The 18444-nt window shown below is 41.3% G+C and overlaps 1 protein-coding gene across 1 annotated transcript in view; it reads left to right on the top strand.

The window, feature by feature from the left end:
- Positions 1 to 18444, top strand: part of CFAP20DC (CFAP20 domain containing) — a 556698-nt gene that overhangs the window by 478232 nt on the left and 60022 nt on the right. The window contains exon 16 of the mRNA XM_073592150.1: positions 8637 to 8698. Within this exon, the coding sequence (XP_073448251.1) occupies positions 8637 to 8698 (62 nt within the window). The remainder of the gene's footprint in view (positions 1 to 8636; positions 8699 to 18444) is intronic.

Below are 18444 nucleotides of genomic sequence, written 5' to 3'. Positions count from 1 at the left end.
TGCACTGATAGGTGACACATATGAGGCTGCACTGATAGGCGGCATTGATGGTCACTGATAGAAGGCACTGATATGGGCACAGCGATCACAGCACACACCCGATGTGCGCCGCAGGAGACGAGTGAGGGGGGTTCTGGGAGGTCATATATTGACGCCCTCCCAGAACTGGATGACCGTGCTGTAGCCATCACTCGGCTATAGCGTGGTCGACAAGTGGTTAAGCAAATGGATCCTGCAGTGCTATTGGGAACACAAATATAGATACTCTGTATACAACTGAGATCCAGTATAAAAAAGCAAACTCCAGGCTGCTTAGTGGTAAACGAACTCATATTCTCACAGGTTAAACAAAATAGCAGTATGTATTGTACATAGTTAAGTAGGCAATGAATTAGGGCAATTACAGTTTCATTAGGCTATTGGAATGGAGTTCTATTCAGCTAAATTAGTCATCCACAAAATCAGCAATAAACAAGGGCATTAGAAAACAGTACCAGTAATGATAATAATGTGGCAACTCCTCTGTAACAGTAGGCTATATCTACTGTAGAGTGCCCTTTGTGTATGAATGACTACAGTAAAAATGTAAGGCTCCCTAGAGAGGTACCTCTTATTATGGACAATAGGCACAGTTTCTGTGGGGGAGCTATTTGAGTTAGTAGTCCTTTGTGCTGGTTCTTCAGCCGGCTAGTGTCGGGCCCCAGTTTTATGATGTGCATATAAATACAGTCCCAGTAAACTTTGCATGCAGTTGGTAAGGCTGATATTGAGATGGACAGTCCCTAAATACCCAGTCTCTACTAGCAACATAAGATCAATGGCAGCGATGCCCACAGCCAGCGATACAGCAATAGTGGTCAGCTCACTTCTGGATCAGCCTGGATCAACTCTGTTCCTCAGCACACAGGTTTAAAGTGCTCCAGTTTCTGTTTGGGCCTCAGGCTTGTATCAGGTTGATGTGTACATAAGATATCCATGTGCGCACCTCAGTCATCTCGCAACAAAGGGGTATTCAGCCCCGGAAAATCATTTTTTTTCTCTCCTTTTTATAAATGGCTGTTATTGGGAATTGTAGTCCAATAGTCCATTAACTGTCATAGTACAGTTTCTTTCCCAAACTACATCTTTCATGAATCAGTCCTGCCAACCTTCTGCTTGTCAGTGCCCCCTGATCGGCAGAGGCGAGGTATTGTTAACCCATGCAGCTGAATGGGAGCACAGAGAGCACTGTAGTACAGCGTCTTGAATCACTCTCTGTCTCTAGCCAAGCACCTGCCTACAATACTATCTATCAATTAGTGATTAATTGTTTGAAGTCAAACCAACTTGGTTCTCATCACACTTTCTCTCCCTCACTCAGCTAATCTGACCCAAGTGCTGATAGAGAGGGACAGGTTAGGGGCAAACAAGGATGCTGTGCAGGCACCCAATGTCCTCCTTATCAACTGATGTCATTGGATGTTGGGACGCTGACAGCTGAAAGCTTGTAATAGTGCACAATGAAAACTTGTGGCTTTGTGCAACTAAAAGGCAGGTGTCATCCACCTGCTGGCTTCCATGCAAATTTTGGGCATTTGCTAAGTCACCCCTGCAAAAACCTGGAGGCACTCCAGAGTGCCTGGGCACGCTGGTTGAAAAAGGCTGAACTATGTCACAAATTGTAGTGCACCTACATTATATTGCCAAAATGTTCTAGACAACTGACCTTCACATCTATACGAGCTTGTGGACATTCATTTCAAAACCACAGTCATTAACCGCTTCAGCCCCAGACCATTTGGCTGCCCAAAGACCAGATCGTTTTGCGATTCGGCACTGCGTCGCTTTAACTGACAATTGCGCGGTCGTGCGACGTGGCTCCCAAAGAAAATTGACGTAATTTTTTCCCCACAAATAGAGCTTTCTTTTGGTGGTATTTGATCACCTCTGCAGTTTTTATTTTTTGCGTGATAAACAAAAAAAAGCGACAATTTTGAAAAAAATGCATTACTTTTTACTTTTTGCTTTAATAAATATCCCCAAAAAAATATATTAAAAAAAAACATTTTTTTCCCTCAGTTTAGGCCGATACGTACTCTTCTACATATTTTTGGTAAAAAAAAATTGCAATAAACGTATATTGATTGGTTTGCGCAAAAGTTGTAGCATCTACAAAATAGGGGATAGTTTTAAGGCATTTTTATTAATACATTTTTTTTTACTAGTAATGGCGGCGATCAGCGATTTTTATCATGACTGCGACATTATGGCGGACACGTTGGACAATTTTGACACATTTATGGAACTATTAGCATTAATACAGCGATCAGTGCGATTAAAAATGCATTGATTACTGTAAAATGTCACTGGCAGTGAAGGGGTTAACACTAGGGAGCAGTGAAGGGGTTAATGTGTGTCCTATTGTGTGTTCTAACTGAAGGGGGATGGGGACTGTGCAGAGAATACTCTATATGAACAGATGATCTGTCAGTTCCCTGCTCAGAGAACCGGAAACTGTGTTTACACACACAGTTTCGGGTTCTCCGTGTGCCCCGAGCGATCGCGGGAGCCCGGCGGTGATCGAGACGCGCATCGGCTCGGGGAGCGAGCGGGGGGAGCACGTGTGCCCCCAGCGGCGTGCAAGCGCCCCCTAGTGGCCACAGGGCGAAGCGACATTACATAACATCGTTTCGCCCAGCTGTGCAATGCTGCCACAGTACAACTGAGGCGGCTGGTCGGCATGTGGTTGACATAAAATTGGTCCCCCTTTGCAGCTAAAACATCCACCACCCTTTCTAGAAGGCTTTTCACAAGACTTTGAAGCGTGTCTGTGGGAATTTCTTGTTGTTCATCCAAAACAGCATTTGTTTATTTAAGGAACTGTTGTTAAATTAGAAAACCTGACTCACGGTTAGGGATCTAATTTATCCCAATAGTGTTCATTAGGTTTGAGGTCAGGGCTCTGTTTAGGCCACTTGAGTTTCTCCACTCCAAAATCATTTGACCATGTCTTTACGGAGCTGGCTGTGTACACAGGAGACAGGGGACTGTTCATGCTGAAACAAAAAAGAGCCTTGGCTTGGCTTGGATTTGAATTGTCTAAAATGTCTTTGCATGCTCTATCAACAGTACCCATTACTTGAAACACCTGAGCTCAATTATTTAGGCAGGGGTCAAACATTCTATGGCATTATAGAATAGTTTCATATTGCAAAGAAATAGGGGGAAGTATAAATTGGTTATATTTAATCATTGTTTCCATACTCCTTTGAAAAACATATCCTACCTTCCATTTAGTTTAGAGTTTCATGCTTAAATGTTAGAATTCTTGGGCTTTGCTGAAATAAATCCGGTCTGATACCGTCTGTGTAAATCACTAAACAAAGAGCCGGTGGAGTCAGTGAATCAATGTAATAGCTGAGAATTGCACTCCTCTTATCTGACAAATGTAGCATTTCTATAATGGGATGGGATTTTAATGTTATTGTTTCTTTTTGTCTGGGAACTTTATTATCTGCCGTGGCTACAGCCTAAAAAATGAGCCTGTTTTACTGTAAATCCGTGAAAGCCTTCGATCTGTTCATATTTCAGCGCTGCCATTTACAGTTTTAGTCAAACTAAAAAGTCATTTACGAGTTGCGCTCATATTTGTTAGGACGAGTTTGTATACAATGGCAGAAAATCCAGGGCTGTGTGGGGGCTTGTTAACCGCAAGTTAAATAGAGGCTGTATCAACTAAAAAATCTTGCGAGCTACCAATCCACTAACCTAAGGATCCACTAAAACAACCCTCATGTGTGAGAAGGTGTCTTGATTACTTTCAGCTGTCAGCACCAGACACACAAATATATAACTAAAAATGAATAAAATAAACCTGTGCCAAGCTGTGTATACCTTTGTGCAAATATTAATATCCAATGTGTCAATACATAAAGTGCAAATGCCAAATAAAAAAATATATACAGTGACTGTGAATATACTGGCTGTATTATATATAGTTCTCTCTATAGCAACCTATATGTTATCAAAAGTGCAAATGCTAAACAGACAAGTGTCTCTGCACACATATATAAATGATTGAATATATTGCAAATATTTAAAAAATAATACACATCAAACAATCTTATGCATTGTGCTGTGCACTCAACAGCAATACACAATCTACAATATAAGTGCTATTAGAAGACACTTATGCAGTGTTATTTAAACCATAAATAAATAATTGGATATGATTAGTGCTAATATCATAGGTGTAAATAAAGTCCATATAGGTATAATATATATCCAGTGCTCCAAAACTTTTTAATTTCAATTTAATTAAAATGATTTATAAATCGTACTCACATCTTACAGGTGCTACCAGAGCACCACTCTATGCATAACATGAAAAAAACAAACAATCCCAATCCGATCAGTGTGTTGTTTATGCCACAAATCTCCTCGCCGAGAGAGCAGCCTCTCTGAAGGCTTCTCTTCCGTCCTGGCTCCTCCCCTATGCGCATTCGACACAGGGCTTGTCACGTGTCTTCATCAGGAGGATTCCGACATTGGAGGATTCTCCCCTGATGAAGACACGTGACAAGCCCTGTGTCGAATACGCGTAGGGGAGGGGCCAGGATGGAAGAGAAGACTGCAGAGAGGCTGCTCTCTCGGCGAGGCGATTTGTGGCATAAACAACACACTGATCAGATTGGGATTGTTCTTTTTTTCATGTTATGCATAGAGTGGTGCACTGGTAGCACCTCTAAGATGTAAGTACAATTTATTAATTATTTTGAATAAATTGACATTTAAATGGTATTACACTATTGGAGCTTTTCTTTGCATATATATAAAGAGAGAGAGAGAGAGAGAGAGAGAGAGAGAGAGAGAGGACATCCACAGTGGAGGGATTGGCGTTCCACAGAGTCCACTAACCCTGAACCCAGTGTTGGTTCTACTGCATATTTTTGACCAAACTTAGGTGTACGGTTAAAATTTCTGAGGTGAGCGCAGACACACGGGGGTTAGCACGTGTGTGGAATCACTGAAAGTCACTGAAAAATTCAAACTGTGAAGTAAAGTCACATTTCACTGCGGATTCTGTTTTGGAGCACTGGATATATATATTATATGTATATGGACTTTATTTACACCTATGATATTAGCACTAATCATAGCCAATTATTTATTTATGGTTTATATATCACTGCATAAGTGTCTTCTAATAGCACTTATATTGTAGATTGTGTATTGCAGTTGAGTGCACAGCACAATGTATAAGATCATTTTAAGTGTATTATTTTTCAATATTTGGAATATATTCAATTATTTATATATGTGTGCAGAGACACTTGTCTGGTTTAGCATTTGCACTTTTGATAACATATAGGTTTCTATAGAGAGAACTATATATAATACACCCAGTATATTCACAGTCACTTTATACATTTTTTTATTTGCCATTTGCACTTTATGTATTGGCACATTGGATATTAATATTTGCACAAAGGTATACACAGCGCGGCACAGGTTTATTTTATTTAAATAGAGGCTGTGTTAATGGAATGTTTCTCATTGCTAATAAGCTGTATTACTCTTACTAAGAAACCTTCTCATTGACAGTCATATACAGCAACCTTTTTGTTAGGCAGTCAGACAAGCGCTGTGTTGAAATCAATCTGAATGCCAAACAGACAAAATATTCTCTGACATCCTTATGTACTTCCTCCATCAACTGACAATATGGGTAGTTGGAGGATGCATAGAAGCAGAACAAATTGTTTGAAATGGGCAAAACTCTCATTAACTGCCTTGCTTCATTTTTCTGTATCTAGCACCAACATACTAAACCATATGGACTTACAATCTAAACCTAGCCATACACCGATAGAAAAGGGAGAAGGCCTAGAAGTGGCACATGTCTGTAAAACCTCGTAAGAAGGTGTATGACAGTCTCAGCCCAGGCTCCAACCAGGCCATGCCTCCATCGCGTTTCACTTCGCCCACAGGGATTAGTGACGGGGCTAAGCTCTGTCTGCGGAATGAAATGTATTGGGGGCGTGGTCTGGTTGGAACCCAGGCTGAGGCTATCATACACCTTCTTATGGGGTTTTGAGGAGATGTGTGACTTGCAGGACTTTTCCTTTTTCAATTAGATGTCCAGAGCTGGGATGAGCTCTGTCCTTGTCTACACTCCAAGTGATTGCTACTTAAGAGGACCTGGTGGAGCCTTGAGTGGCACCTGTAAATTTGGTTTGGCATACACCAGTAGAATTTTAGTTCAATCTTTTTTACAAAAGTTTTGAAAAATCGTTCATTAAAGAATTTTTTCCTGTGATCATTGGGCAGACAATCCTAATTAGAAAACCCTTAAAGTGGAAGTCGATGCAAAAACTAAAATCCCTGCATCTATAGCCACCAACATTCTAACACTAACCTCTCTATCCCTGAAAAGAAAAAATCAGTATACATACCTTTTCTACAGGCGATCCGACCTGATCTCCAGCGGCGGAACCTCTGATCCCACGCTGAGCTGTCAGCTGTGGCTTCGCTGTGTAGGTGGGTACAGAGGACACGTCTGTTAATGGAAGCCCCATAGTAACTCTATGGGTGACGTCACTTCCTATTCTTTTCACAGCCGTTTTCGGACGTGTACTCAGCAGAGCTTCCGCCACTGGAGATCACGTCAGATCGCCTAGAAAAGGTATGTTTACTCGTTTTTCTTTACAGGGCTAGAGAGGCTAGTGTTAGAATGTTGGTGGCTATAGATGCAGGGATTTTAGTTTTTGAATGGACTTCTACTTTAAATTTAATCAAGACCTGCTATTTGAATGGAATCCCACATGTATTATACAGGTTTCTTTTGTGCCTAAGGCAGCCCATAGATTAGTCATTTTTTTTTTTTCATTCATCCATCAGGTTAAATGAAAAAAAAAAACTGACTCAGTTCCCCCATCTACACACTGCATGTGGATGGGGGAATCTTCCCCACTTATCTATTGTATTCTGACAGCAGGAAGACTTCCCTGCCATCAAAATACACTGATCAGTGTTGCAGGCCAATATGATATATATTGCTGTCTGTGCCCTCATTAGGAAGATTCACCCTCTCTATTTGTTTTGTTTACCGTTCTCACCAACAGTGAAAATAAAACAAAATCCCAAATTTTGGGTGTTGACACCAGAACAGGAATAGAGGGAAAATCTTCCACATGGGACACCATTTCTGGTGACAGCTCAGAATTCCCTTACTTTGGTGGGATTTCTTCTCACTTCCTGCTTTGGCTATCGGACAGGAAGTGACAGAAAATATCCCCAATGCAAACCAGATGGCTAAAAAAAAATGACAGGGCTTATAACCATCCCTTATTCTATCCAATTTTTTTTAAAAAAGTTCCCTCAGTTCTACCTTAAAGTAGTATTCTGGGAACATACCTAACTAATCTCCCTTCCCATCCTAACAGCAAAACTAACTAATCAGTGGAAGAAATATATGTATACTTACCTATTTTCAGGCTGCTACTGTCCAGTCACATGATCTGGCTCCCATGTGTCTGCTAGCAGAGTTTCTTAGGGAAGAAGAGGGAGCGCAAACAATGGATGGCCCATAGTAAGCCTATGAGTGACATCACTGCTTAGGCCATATAGGGGATTAGAAGCAAAATCCATCAGGAGCTACAGAGTGTAAAAGAGAAGAGAGGCGCCTCTAAGTGTAGCAATATGGTTACATTTAATGAAGGTACAACATTTAGCAACTCACATGGTTGATGATTAAAAGAGGCACATCTAAGTTAGCAGGCATCCGGGGTAAAGCTGTCCACATAGATCATCCTCCGCACCTCCAGCTCTTACCGCTGTCAGTCTGCAATCATGAACGGGAAGACTACTCTGCAGTAGAGCGATCTGAAAGCGAGACTTGAACCGCTCGCGGAGTGCAGAGTGGATAGGATGACGTCGATGGTGGTGCGGGGGATGGTCTATGTGGACAGCTTTACCTCGGATGCCTGCATACTTAGATGTGCCTGTTGTAATTATTAACCATGTGAGATTCTAAATGTTGTACCTTCATTAAATGTAACCATATTGCTACACTTAGAGGCGCCTCTCTTCTCTTTTACACTCTGTTGTGACATGACACTACTTGTATATCAAGACAGCGCTTGTATTATCAAGGCAAAATTTATTAAAAAATGTTGCTTGTCTAGCAAAACGCTCTCAAACCAAGTTACTCTCAAACCAAGGCTTTACTGTAGTTAGATATATCCTAGAATTCTACTTTAAATAAACTTTACAATAATGACTGAAAATACATATTTCTTGAATATTCACAGTTATTTCGCCGTATTTGCTTCAGATAAGTTACACTTTGGCCATATAGCCAATATTAGACTTACATAAGCATGCCCAATGTTCCTTGTGCTACATTTTGTGGTGGCAATCTAGTCTACACTGCAACCCAGGGAGTGCTTAAAGCAGGAATATTCCTTTGCACAGAGTCTCCCAGGAATTCAAGCAATTAGATTTTGAATACATTTCTATATTCCTGTACTGCAAAGACTACAGATCCTCACATCTACTTGTATTAAATCAGTCTCATTTCTCTTGTAGCTTTGACATCTTGTAATCACTTTTTTGGCAATTTAATTCCTGACTGCCTTTTTTTCTGCCTCTTGCAGCCTGTCAATCAGGGATCTCACTATCAAACAGAGATGAATCCTCTGGCTCAATCCAACCCTCGGTAAGGAAAGCATGAATTTCTTTAAAAATAGTCTTTATAGTGGTCCTTTAAATTTGAAATATGAATACTGTTGCACAGCATGTGGGGAGGCAATGGACTTGCTTTTTGTTCAGTTGTGCAAAATGTGTTTTATGTGAAAAGGCATTTTGAGGGGATGGGGGGGATCATGAGATGATCCTTACTTTACAGCAAATATTACCACCTGTAGCACGGAGGTGATGGGTATCCTGAGTGGGAAAAACAGCTATTTCCTTTATGCAAACCAGAGAAAGATTGCCCGCCCGCTACACACCTTCACCCAGCCCGAGTGGTAAGCAAGTAAAAGCAGCCTCGGCTCGTTTCATCCATACCAAAACTCCAACATGTTTCACCCTGCCCCTCATGAAGGCTTCCCTTGATTTTGATAAATCTTTAGAGCCTCCTGGGAATTACAATAGGGAATCCCCCTTAGGAATCCTTTGTCCCCAGGTACATCACTTACATTCTCTTTCAGAAGAAATGCAGGGCCAGATATGTATTTGCAGTTCTAAACTCCCTAAAGTATGACTAAAGGCAAAACTTTTTTTTTTGGTTTTGGATAGAGTGGAGAGGGGTTAGAACACCTATTAGGTTTCTGTTGTGGTCTGTGCCCCCATTAGACAGACTTGCCCTCTCTATTTGTCTTGTTTACCATTGTCATCAAAAGTGAACGTAAAAAAATAAAATGTTGGGTTGTCCCCAGAAAAGAAATAGAGGGGAAATCTTCCAATGAGGACACTAGTTCTGGTGACCTGGGGGGCGAAACCATTCACTTATTTCTGAATACTTCCTGTTTTGGTTATGAAACGGGAAGTGAAGGTAAACCTCCCTAGGGGGGCACAGATGGCAAAAAAAAACCTGACAGGGGTTAGAACTCTCCCTTACTCTATCCAAAATGAAAAAAAAAAGTTTTGCCTATAGTTTGGTAGGACAGATGGAGGTGAATACCAAAAGCTCCTCTGGGGCTCCAACAGATATTCAGCTATCATTTGCATCCAGGAACACCACATAGCGTAAACTGGAGCACAGCAGCCACAAAATGGGAGGATTATTATTTCAGCTTTTTGACTCTAGCATGACTTTTCAGAGCCATGTGTTCTCCACTGCTAGGGCTCTTATTTCTCACCACAGGCACATGGTCTGTTCACACATGACCTATTCACAACGAAAGCGAGAAGTATGAGTGGGTCCTGTGAGGTTGCGTAATGTTGCTATTGTAACTATGATGTGATTGCTAAATAAAGCTTTGGACTCATTCTGGAGACCCTTGGTGTGCTAGTGACATACTTCCCACTTTAAATGTCTTCAGTTTTCACCCAGTGGTTGCTGTAGCACCCTTTTACATTTAAAGCCATTTTCAGGAACATGTGAGTTGGGAATATTTTACTTGAACCTATCAACAAAGAAATGTCTCTCTCTGAGAAGGAAGGGCTCTCTAAGAAGCCTATTAAAACAGTGCCTCCCTATTTTGCCAAGTCTGGTCCAACCCACTGATGACAAGCTTACCAGAGGTAGGCCAGCTAACAAGACAGCCAGTACTCTTTGTACCCACCTCTGTAACAGAACTATAGAACCTTTTAGTGATTGTAAAGATGCAATTTTATAGTATTTGTAGCTGCTGACTTTTATTTTTTTAAATAGACTGTAGAACCTCGGAACACCTCTTAACAAGTATCTAATTTTGAGGCCATCAAATGAAAAAACTTTTTTTGGTGTTCTTTTAACTTCTTTTAACTTGTGTTCTTCTATCAGGAAATAAAACTATTTTAGCTTAAAAAGCATTAGACTTGGAAGGGCCTCCTTCTGTAATATAATTGGGCTTTAGAGAGCTGATGACCAAATTATAACTCAGAATTCCTGCATGGTGACCCACTGCCTTATCCTAGCTCATAAATGATTCCCTTGCTACCCGTTCTGCAGAATGCCTGACTCCGGCTGTGACCCTGATTTATAATAGATTAAAGGAAATCAATTTATTTTTGTGTTGAATATTTAGTTTACCTACAATGTTAAATGTCATATTTTGTTCAAAAGGATGCTTCAAAAACACTTACATCCTGTCCTGCTTAATCATTAGGTGTGCTGCCTGGGGGAGGATGTTGGAATTTGAAATGTATTCAATTAAAAGCATTTACAGGCAGCAACAAATACAAATTAATTTTTAATAAAGGATGGCAGTTTTTGGAGATGCATTTATATGACAAACGAAATAATATACAGAAAATATGTAATGTATCTTCAAAAAACCCTTGCAGTATTTACCTTTACCATACTTGTCAGCTGTCTTTGTTTTCTGTGGCAATCCCTGGTTTTGATAATTTTTAACCCTGGAAATATTTCTTTCAAATTTTCTTTCAAAACTGACCACCAATTGTCATTTAGGGCCTATATAAAAAGTTTTTGGTTCACTTCAGATGGGGTTTGCACTCCCTTACAAGTATACACTTGACTAAATTATTTTACAGATCTCTTGTAAGCCTCATTTACTAAACCCTCATCTAACATTGGAGGACTAGAGAGACATTTTGGTTTTATTTAATATTGTTCAGACTAAAATAGAAGGAATATTGGATACACTGCATGCATAAGGTGTTATTTACTAAAACTCCATTGTTGCAAAATCTGGTGCATCTGTGCATAGAAACCAATCAGCTTCCAGGTTTTATTGCCAAAGCTTAATTGAACAAGCTGAAGTTAAAAGCTGATTGGCTACCATGTAAAGCTACACCAGATTCTGCACCAGTTTTAGTAAGTTTCCCCCTGGTATTTCAACAATCTCTTGTAAGCCTCATTGGCAAAATTGCATCACTCATTTAGCCTTTGAGGACAAAAAAAAAAGTAAAATTCATTAAAGGCCTTCAAAGGCCTTGATTGCTAAAATACATGCCCATGCAGCTTTAATGACAATAAACAAAATAAAGTGCATATTTGTTACAGTTGGAATGAAGGAATATTGTACAGATTGCAAAGACGTCTTTTAAAAATCTCTTGTAGGCCCATTTTGAAAAGAACACACTGCATGTAGTTTAACAGCCCAAAAATCCACATTTAGGCCCCTTTCACACGGGACGGATCCGTGTTGATCCGCCCCGTGTTTATCCGCTGCTCAGCGGGGATAGCTCCGTTTTCCCCAGCTGAGCAGGCAGATGACAGGGCGGGACCCGCACACTGTGCAGGGACCGCCCTGTCAGATCTCCGCTCTCCCCTATGGGGGATCGGAGGAACACGGACCGTCTGTCCGTGTTCATCCGATCCGCTCTGCAGACGGATAGAAAAATAGGATTTTCTTCCGTCCGCAGAATCGGACGAGAGCGGAGCCGGACAACATCGGGTGTTAGCGGATGTACATCCGCTGACACCCGCTATCCCATAGGGATGCATGTATGTCCGTATTTCATCCGAAAACGGATGGATGAAATACGGACATACTGTCCGCATGTGTGAAAAGGGCCTTAATTATAAACTTTTAACATAAAAAATAAGAAATATTTTAGTGATTCCATAGACAGTATTTAAACACTTTTCATAGGCAGCATTTTGAATAGGAGGAGCGACAGCCAGATATACGATCTGCCCCAGGAGCCAAATGCTCTAGATATGATCCTGTTTAGTCCCTTAGTTCCAGTGAAGGGAACTCTTAAGGCATCAGCATACCAAGATATTTTGGACAATTTCATGCTCTCAACTTTGTGGGAACAGTTTGGGGATGGCCCCTTCCTGTTCCAACTTGACTTGCCCCAGTGCGCAAAGCAAGGTCCATAAAGACATGGATGAGTGAGTTTGGGATGAAGGAACTTGACTGGCCTGAACATAGAGTCCTGACCTCAACCCAATAGAACACCTTTGGGATAAATTAAAGCAGAGACTGTGAGCCAGGCCTTCTCATCCACATCAGTGCCTGACCTCTCAAATGCGCTTCTGGAGGAATGGTCAAACATTCCCACTCCTAAACCTTGTGGACGGCCTTCCCAGAAGAGTTGAAGCTGTTATAGCTGCAAAGGGTGGGCCAACTTGATATTGAACCCTACAAACTAAAAGTGGGATGCCATTAAAGTTCATGTGCTTGTAAAGGCAGGTGTCCCAATAATTTTGGTAATATCGTGTACTTTAAAAGTGAATGAATTGAATTAACTGTGACAAAACAATGCTGAAAAATGGTGACAAATACACATTAACTGGTTCCCGACCGGCCGCAGAATGGCTCCCCTGGGCAAGCCGCCGCAGCTGTACGTCAGCCCTTTAAGACGCTGTAGGAAGCGTGTGCCCAGAGCCGATGCGAGTGCCCGGCGGGCGCGATGATCGCCGGGCACCCGCGATCACTCATGACAGAGTGAGAACCAGGATCTGTGTGTGTAAACACACAAATCTTGGTTCTCTCAGGGGAGAGGAGAGAGATTGTGAGTCCATACTAAGTATAAGCACCAATCTCTCTTTGCCCCTCTAGTCAGTCCCATCCCCCCTATAGAACACACACTAGGGAACACGGTTAACCCCTTGATCGCCCCCTAGTGTTAACCCCTTCCCTGCCAGTGACATTTATACAGTAATCAGTGCATTTTTATAGCACCGATCGCTGTATAAATGTCAATGGTCCCAAAAATTTGTCAAAAGTGTCCAATTTGTCCGACGCAATGTCGCAGTCCCGATAAAAATCGCAGATCACCGCCATTACTAGTAAAAAAAAAAAAATAATAAAAATGCCATAAATCTATCCCTTATTTTGTAGAAGCTATAACCTTTGAGTAAACCAATCAATATATGCTTATTGTGGTTTTTTTTTTACCAAAAATATGTAGAAGAATAAATATCGGCCTAAACTGAGGAAAAAATTTGTTTTTTTTGTTAATTGGGGATATTTATTATAGCAAAAAGTAAAAGATATTGTGTTTTTTTTTTTTTTCAAAATTGTGCTCTGCTTTTGTTAATACAGGGGGTCCCCTAGTTACAAACATCCGACTTACAAACGACTCCTACTTACAAACAGAGGGAGACAACAGGAGGTGAGAGGAAATCTACCCCTAGGAAGGGAAATTCTCTCCTGTAAGAGCTATTATGGGGAAAAGGTGTCTCCTCCACTGAAGCTTTATCACCAAGGCTTGTTTTCACAACAACCCAAAATTTTCAAAATCCAATTGTCATTGGGACAGAAAGTGAGGTGAAATCTTCTGAACAGGGGCACAGACAGCAAAACAAATGTTACAGGGGTGTTAACCCTTCCCTATGCTATCCAGAAAGCTTAAAAATAGTTTTTTTGGCTGGAGCTACACTTAAAAAATGTACCTGTTCCGACTTACAAACAGATTCAACTTAAGAACAAACCTACAGTCCCTAACTTGTTTGTAACCCGGGGACCCCCTGTAGCGCAAAAAATAAAGAGGTGATCAAATACCAACAAAAGAAAGCTCTATTTGTGGGAAAAAAGGACGTCAATTTTGTTTGGGTACAGCGTAGCACGACCGCACAATTGTCAGTTAAATCGACGCAGTGCCGAATCACAAAAAATGGCCTGGTGATTGAGCAGCCAAATCTTCCAGGGCTGAAGTGGTTAAATAGTGTCCATAAATTGTCCAAAATAAAAAATATGGAAAAACTGATATAAACCACCAGAAAGAAAAATGAGAAAGCCCCACACTCTGCGATAAAGATAGAAAAGACTCTTAGGATAGACTAGGTGACATCAAACACCCTCACCTAAGGCTTACCAGAATGCAAGTTACCCGCTAACAAGAGTGGTCAGTACGGGCTCAGTTAAACATTAAGAACAAACTCCATGGCAAAGAATGGAATGGCAATACAACACAACTCACTTTGCTAATACACAGGGACTCTTCCAATACCCAGCGTAGCCCAAAAGACTCAAGATGAATCGTAGAATATACAAAAATAAAAAGCTTCACATAGTGTGATCCTGTAAACCAATCTGTATTTAATAAAAGAGAGAATGAAAGACATGTCACAGGAATGCCATAGAAGGAAACAGGGTCTACCTCCAGTAACCAAGATGGCCGACATTGGGCTGCGCATGCATGGTAGGAGACAAAGAGCATGATTTACCCTGCAGCAAACACTCCCCCTCCACTCCCCTGTAAGCTGCCCCTGAACAACATTGCTGATGTTGTGCCTCTCTCTCACTTTCCTCCCCTACAATCTCTGGCACCCAGGTACAGTCTGCTACTTCACCATGATCACCCTCCTTATCACTCGAGTCCACTTGGCAGTAAGTTAGAGCAGCAGGAATTATCAATGCGGGGGGAGAGGTATACTTGAACCATCCGACCGGTTAAATACTTGCATCAGCCAGGAAAGCAGTGAATCAGCAGCTTTTAAGAATACAGGCCCCCAAAAACATAGGTATATGCAGGTTTTTTCAGCAGATATATTTTACATACAAGTGGCCGTTTGATAACATAATCCAAGGACAATGTAGAGAATTGATAAACGATGAAGAAACTCCTGCGCTGTCAGAAATACCTATGCTAAGGGGCACTGCTGCAACACCTAAATGGCTGATCCAAACAGACAAAAGTGGTATGAATAAAGTGAGTGGTGATTGCGCTGTGATAAAAAGAGGAAGGGGGGAAGAGGAAGGGGAAGGGGCTAGCTCAAATGTATAGAGAGGTGAGTGAAAAAATAAAAAAATAATATATTTAAAAAAATATAATAAGCATGAGGGCTAGTATCATACTAGCACATGAAAAATATTGTAAATACTGAAACAAAAGAAAAGAAAGTTCTCAGTGCAAAAGGGCTAGCATCATACTAGCACATATGTGGTAACTCAGCAAATTCTTATTAGAAGAAAAATCTCAGTGCAAAAGGGCTAGTATCATACTAGCACATATGTGGTAACTCAGCAAATACTTATTGGTGACTCCAAGTAAATAAATAAATGGTGAACAATCCCACCACCTAGTAGTACAAAGTGCTCAAACAATGAGTCATCAGTTCCAAAAAGGCAAAATGAAAACACTATACAAAATATAACAGTATAATATAATGTAATAAAGTTCGGTCTCATGGGCACTAAATCCGAATAGACTGAGGAAACAAAATTGCCTAAAACATATAAAAAGCTATAAAATGAGTGACAAATACAGTGTGTACAGTTATTTAAGTGAATAAATAAATGGTGAACAGTCCCACCACCTTGTAGTACAAAGTGCTCAAACAATGAGTCATCAGTTCCAAAAAGGCAAGTCCACAAGCCACAGGAAAGGGAAAAAAAGTCTTCAGTGGGGACACCTCTGTGCTCGCAAGCAGCTCACCTTACTGCTGCAAGACAACAGCTTGCAAATCACCAACAGGCAAGGGTCCCATCCAGTAGTTCAGGCGATTCGGGTGGTGGGTGTGCAGGATGGTATATATATATATATATATATATATATATATATATATATATATATATATATATATAAAAAACATAAGCAGACAGTATATAGTATAACTCCGTGGCGGCCAGAGTGGAAAAAGGGACAGGACACAGAAGGCGGATGCACTCACTTTTGTAAAATGAGTGTGGGCGTCAATCCAACGAACGCCGAGTTCGTATACCTCAAAAAGGGAGTCTTCAAACCGTCCCCATTTCCTCAATGCTCGTCACAATGGGATGCATATATGTGGAGTATTGGAAGAGAGTGCACATAGCGTGATCCCGTATATAAATCAGTTTATTAGGTTAAAAACAACATAGTTCACTTACATTTAGCAGAAGGCTATAGTAAAAAACATCCACAAGCACCGAGCTCGTATCCTATCGTCAGTCTGTGACAGTTCCCGTGCTCCAATCCTGACGCGTATCTTCACGTCACGTGACTTCATCAGAGGATAACACGGGGTGAAAAGTCTATGCTTTTATATGGTCTCTATGTAATTACATTACATAGAAAATGGTCGCCAAACGCCCATTACATAGAGACCATATAAAAGCATTTATGGAACTGATGACTCATTGTTTAAGCACTTTGTACTACAAGGTGGTGGGATTGTTCACCATTTATTTATTTACTTGGAGTCACCAATAAGTATTTGCTGAGTTACCACATATGTGCTAGTATGATACTAGCCCTTTTGCACTGAGAACTTTCTTTTCTTTTGTTTCAGTATTTACAATACTTTTCATGTGCTAGTATGATACTAGCCCTCATGCTTATTATATTTTTTTAAATATATTATTTTTTTATTTTTTCACTCACCCCTCTATACTTTTGAGCTAGCCCCTTCCCCTTCTTCTTCCCCCCCTTCCCCTTTTTATCACAGCGCAATTACCACTCACTTTATTCAATGTAGAGAATTGGCCACACACAGCAAAATGAAATTAACTTCTGCAAATGTAGTTGTTATCGGGACTTAATTCTTTTACAACTGTTTTCACAAAAAGGGTTGCTATTAGATGTTGTCTTATGCAGTCAATTCATATACAACCAATACTTAGTAAAGCTTGTTTTCTCCATCAGCCCATCTCCCACAGTTCTTACCTTTTAGATCACTTGACCATCCCTCTTAAGCCGGGGACACACTACAGTTTTTTTGGTTGCACGAAAAAACTGTCAGGTCCAGTCGGAGATGCTGTACTAACCATGCGAGTGTAGCACCCCCCTGGGTTTACTGGGGGCAGGGAGGTACCTCCAGAGCCAGGGGGCAAGCTTACATTCACCCCAGGGCTGAGTCCATGGCTATAATGGGAAGTTAGAACAGAATTTAGGCGCCAGTCACTTTAAGTATTTTTCAATGCTTTAATGAGAACTTGAGAGAAGTAGTAGGAGAGGGGTTTAGGGGAGGTTTCAGATACCCTTTTTGCGGATCACTTACAGACTCCTTGAGTCCAAAGCCAAAACAGCTTTCTTTTATAAGATCTTGGATACCTGGATAGGTCTCTCACACAGACCAAGCAGCCTGTAGAATGTCTGGACAAGCCTCTCGCACAGATTCAGCAGCCAGTAGAATTCCTGGATAAATCTCTCTCACAGACTTAGCAGCCAGGAGCTAGTTACCTTGTTTAGATTGTAGAACAGCTTGACAGTACCAGAACCTTTAAGTCGACTCGGCGAAACAGGATTAGATATAGGTGCGTCCTCCAAACGAGTCACCAGGTCCTCCTGAGAGACCAGCCTTCATTCTGGCTCTCTCCAGCAAGGGTCCTCCCCTGGATCTCCTCAGCTTGGCTCGGCTTTTTCCACACAGGCAACACAACCTAAGGACCGCCTCAGGATTAGTAGGCCCCAGACACGCTTCTGGGCCTACTTGCAGAACTTGCAGCAGCACACCATCGGGCCAGGAGGGCCCCGAGGTAACGAACTGACTAAGAGCACATGGCATCTGTCCAATAAATACCCCCTCCCAGAACGCACAGCGGCCAGGAACCTCCTACTGGGCTGTTTCTGGAAAAAGAATATTCATTACAGCTCAACCTAGGTGTAATTCTCATACTGTCCTGTGGTTCCAGTGACACCTCCTGGCAACAGTGAGAAATTTACAACTCAGTCAAGTTTAGAACAGAACCAAATATACAATCATTCTGAGCTGTTTACAGCTCAGCCAAAAACTAAATTTACACTATAGCCCCATTTTTAGGAACAGGGGGCTACACGAGGTTAGTCCAGCAATCTCCCCCGCTGAGCTGTTGTGTTCTGACAGGGGGACGCCCCCCGCCAGAACACTCCGATCAGCGCTCTCTGCCATTGGCTGAGGGCACTGATCAGAAGTCGGTCGGCTGCTGGTTTTCTAGCATG

Source organism: Aquarana catesbeiana, linkage group LG07 (assembly GCF_042186555.1).
Source record: "Aquarana catesbeiana isolate 2022-GZ linkage group LG07, ASM4218655v1, whole genome shotgun sequence".
Classification (NCBI taxonomy): Eukaryota; Metazoa; Chordata; class Amphibia; order Anura; family Ranidae; genus Aquarana; species Aquarana catesbeiana.
The sequence above is the reverse complement of the archived record's forward strand: the minus strand, read 5'-3'. Positions and strand labels throughout refer to the sequence as shown.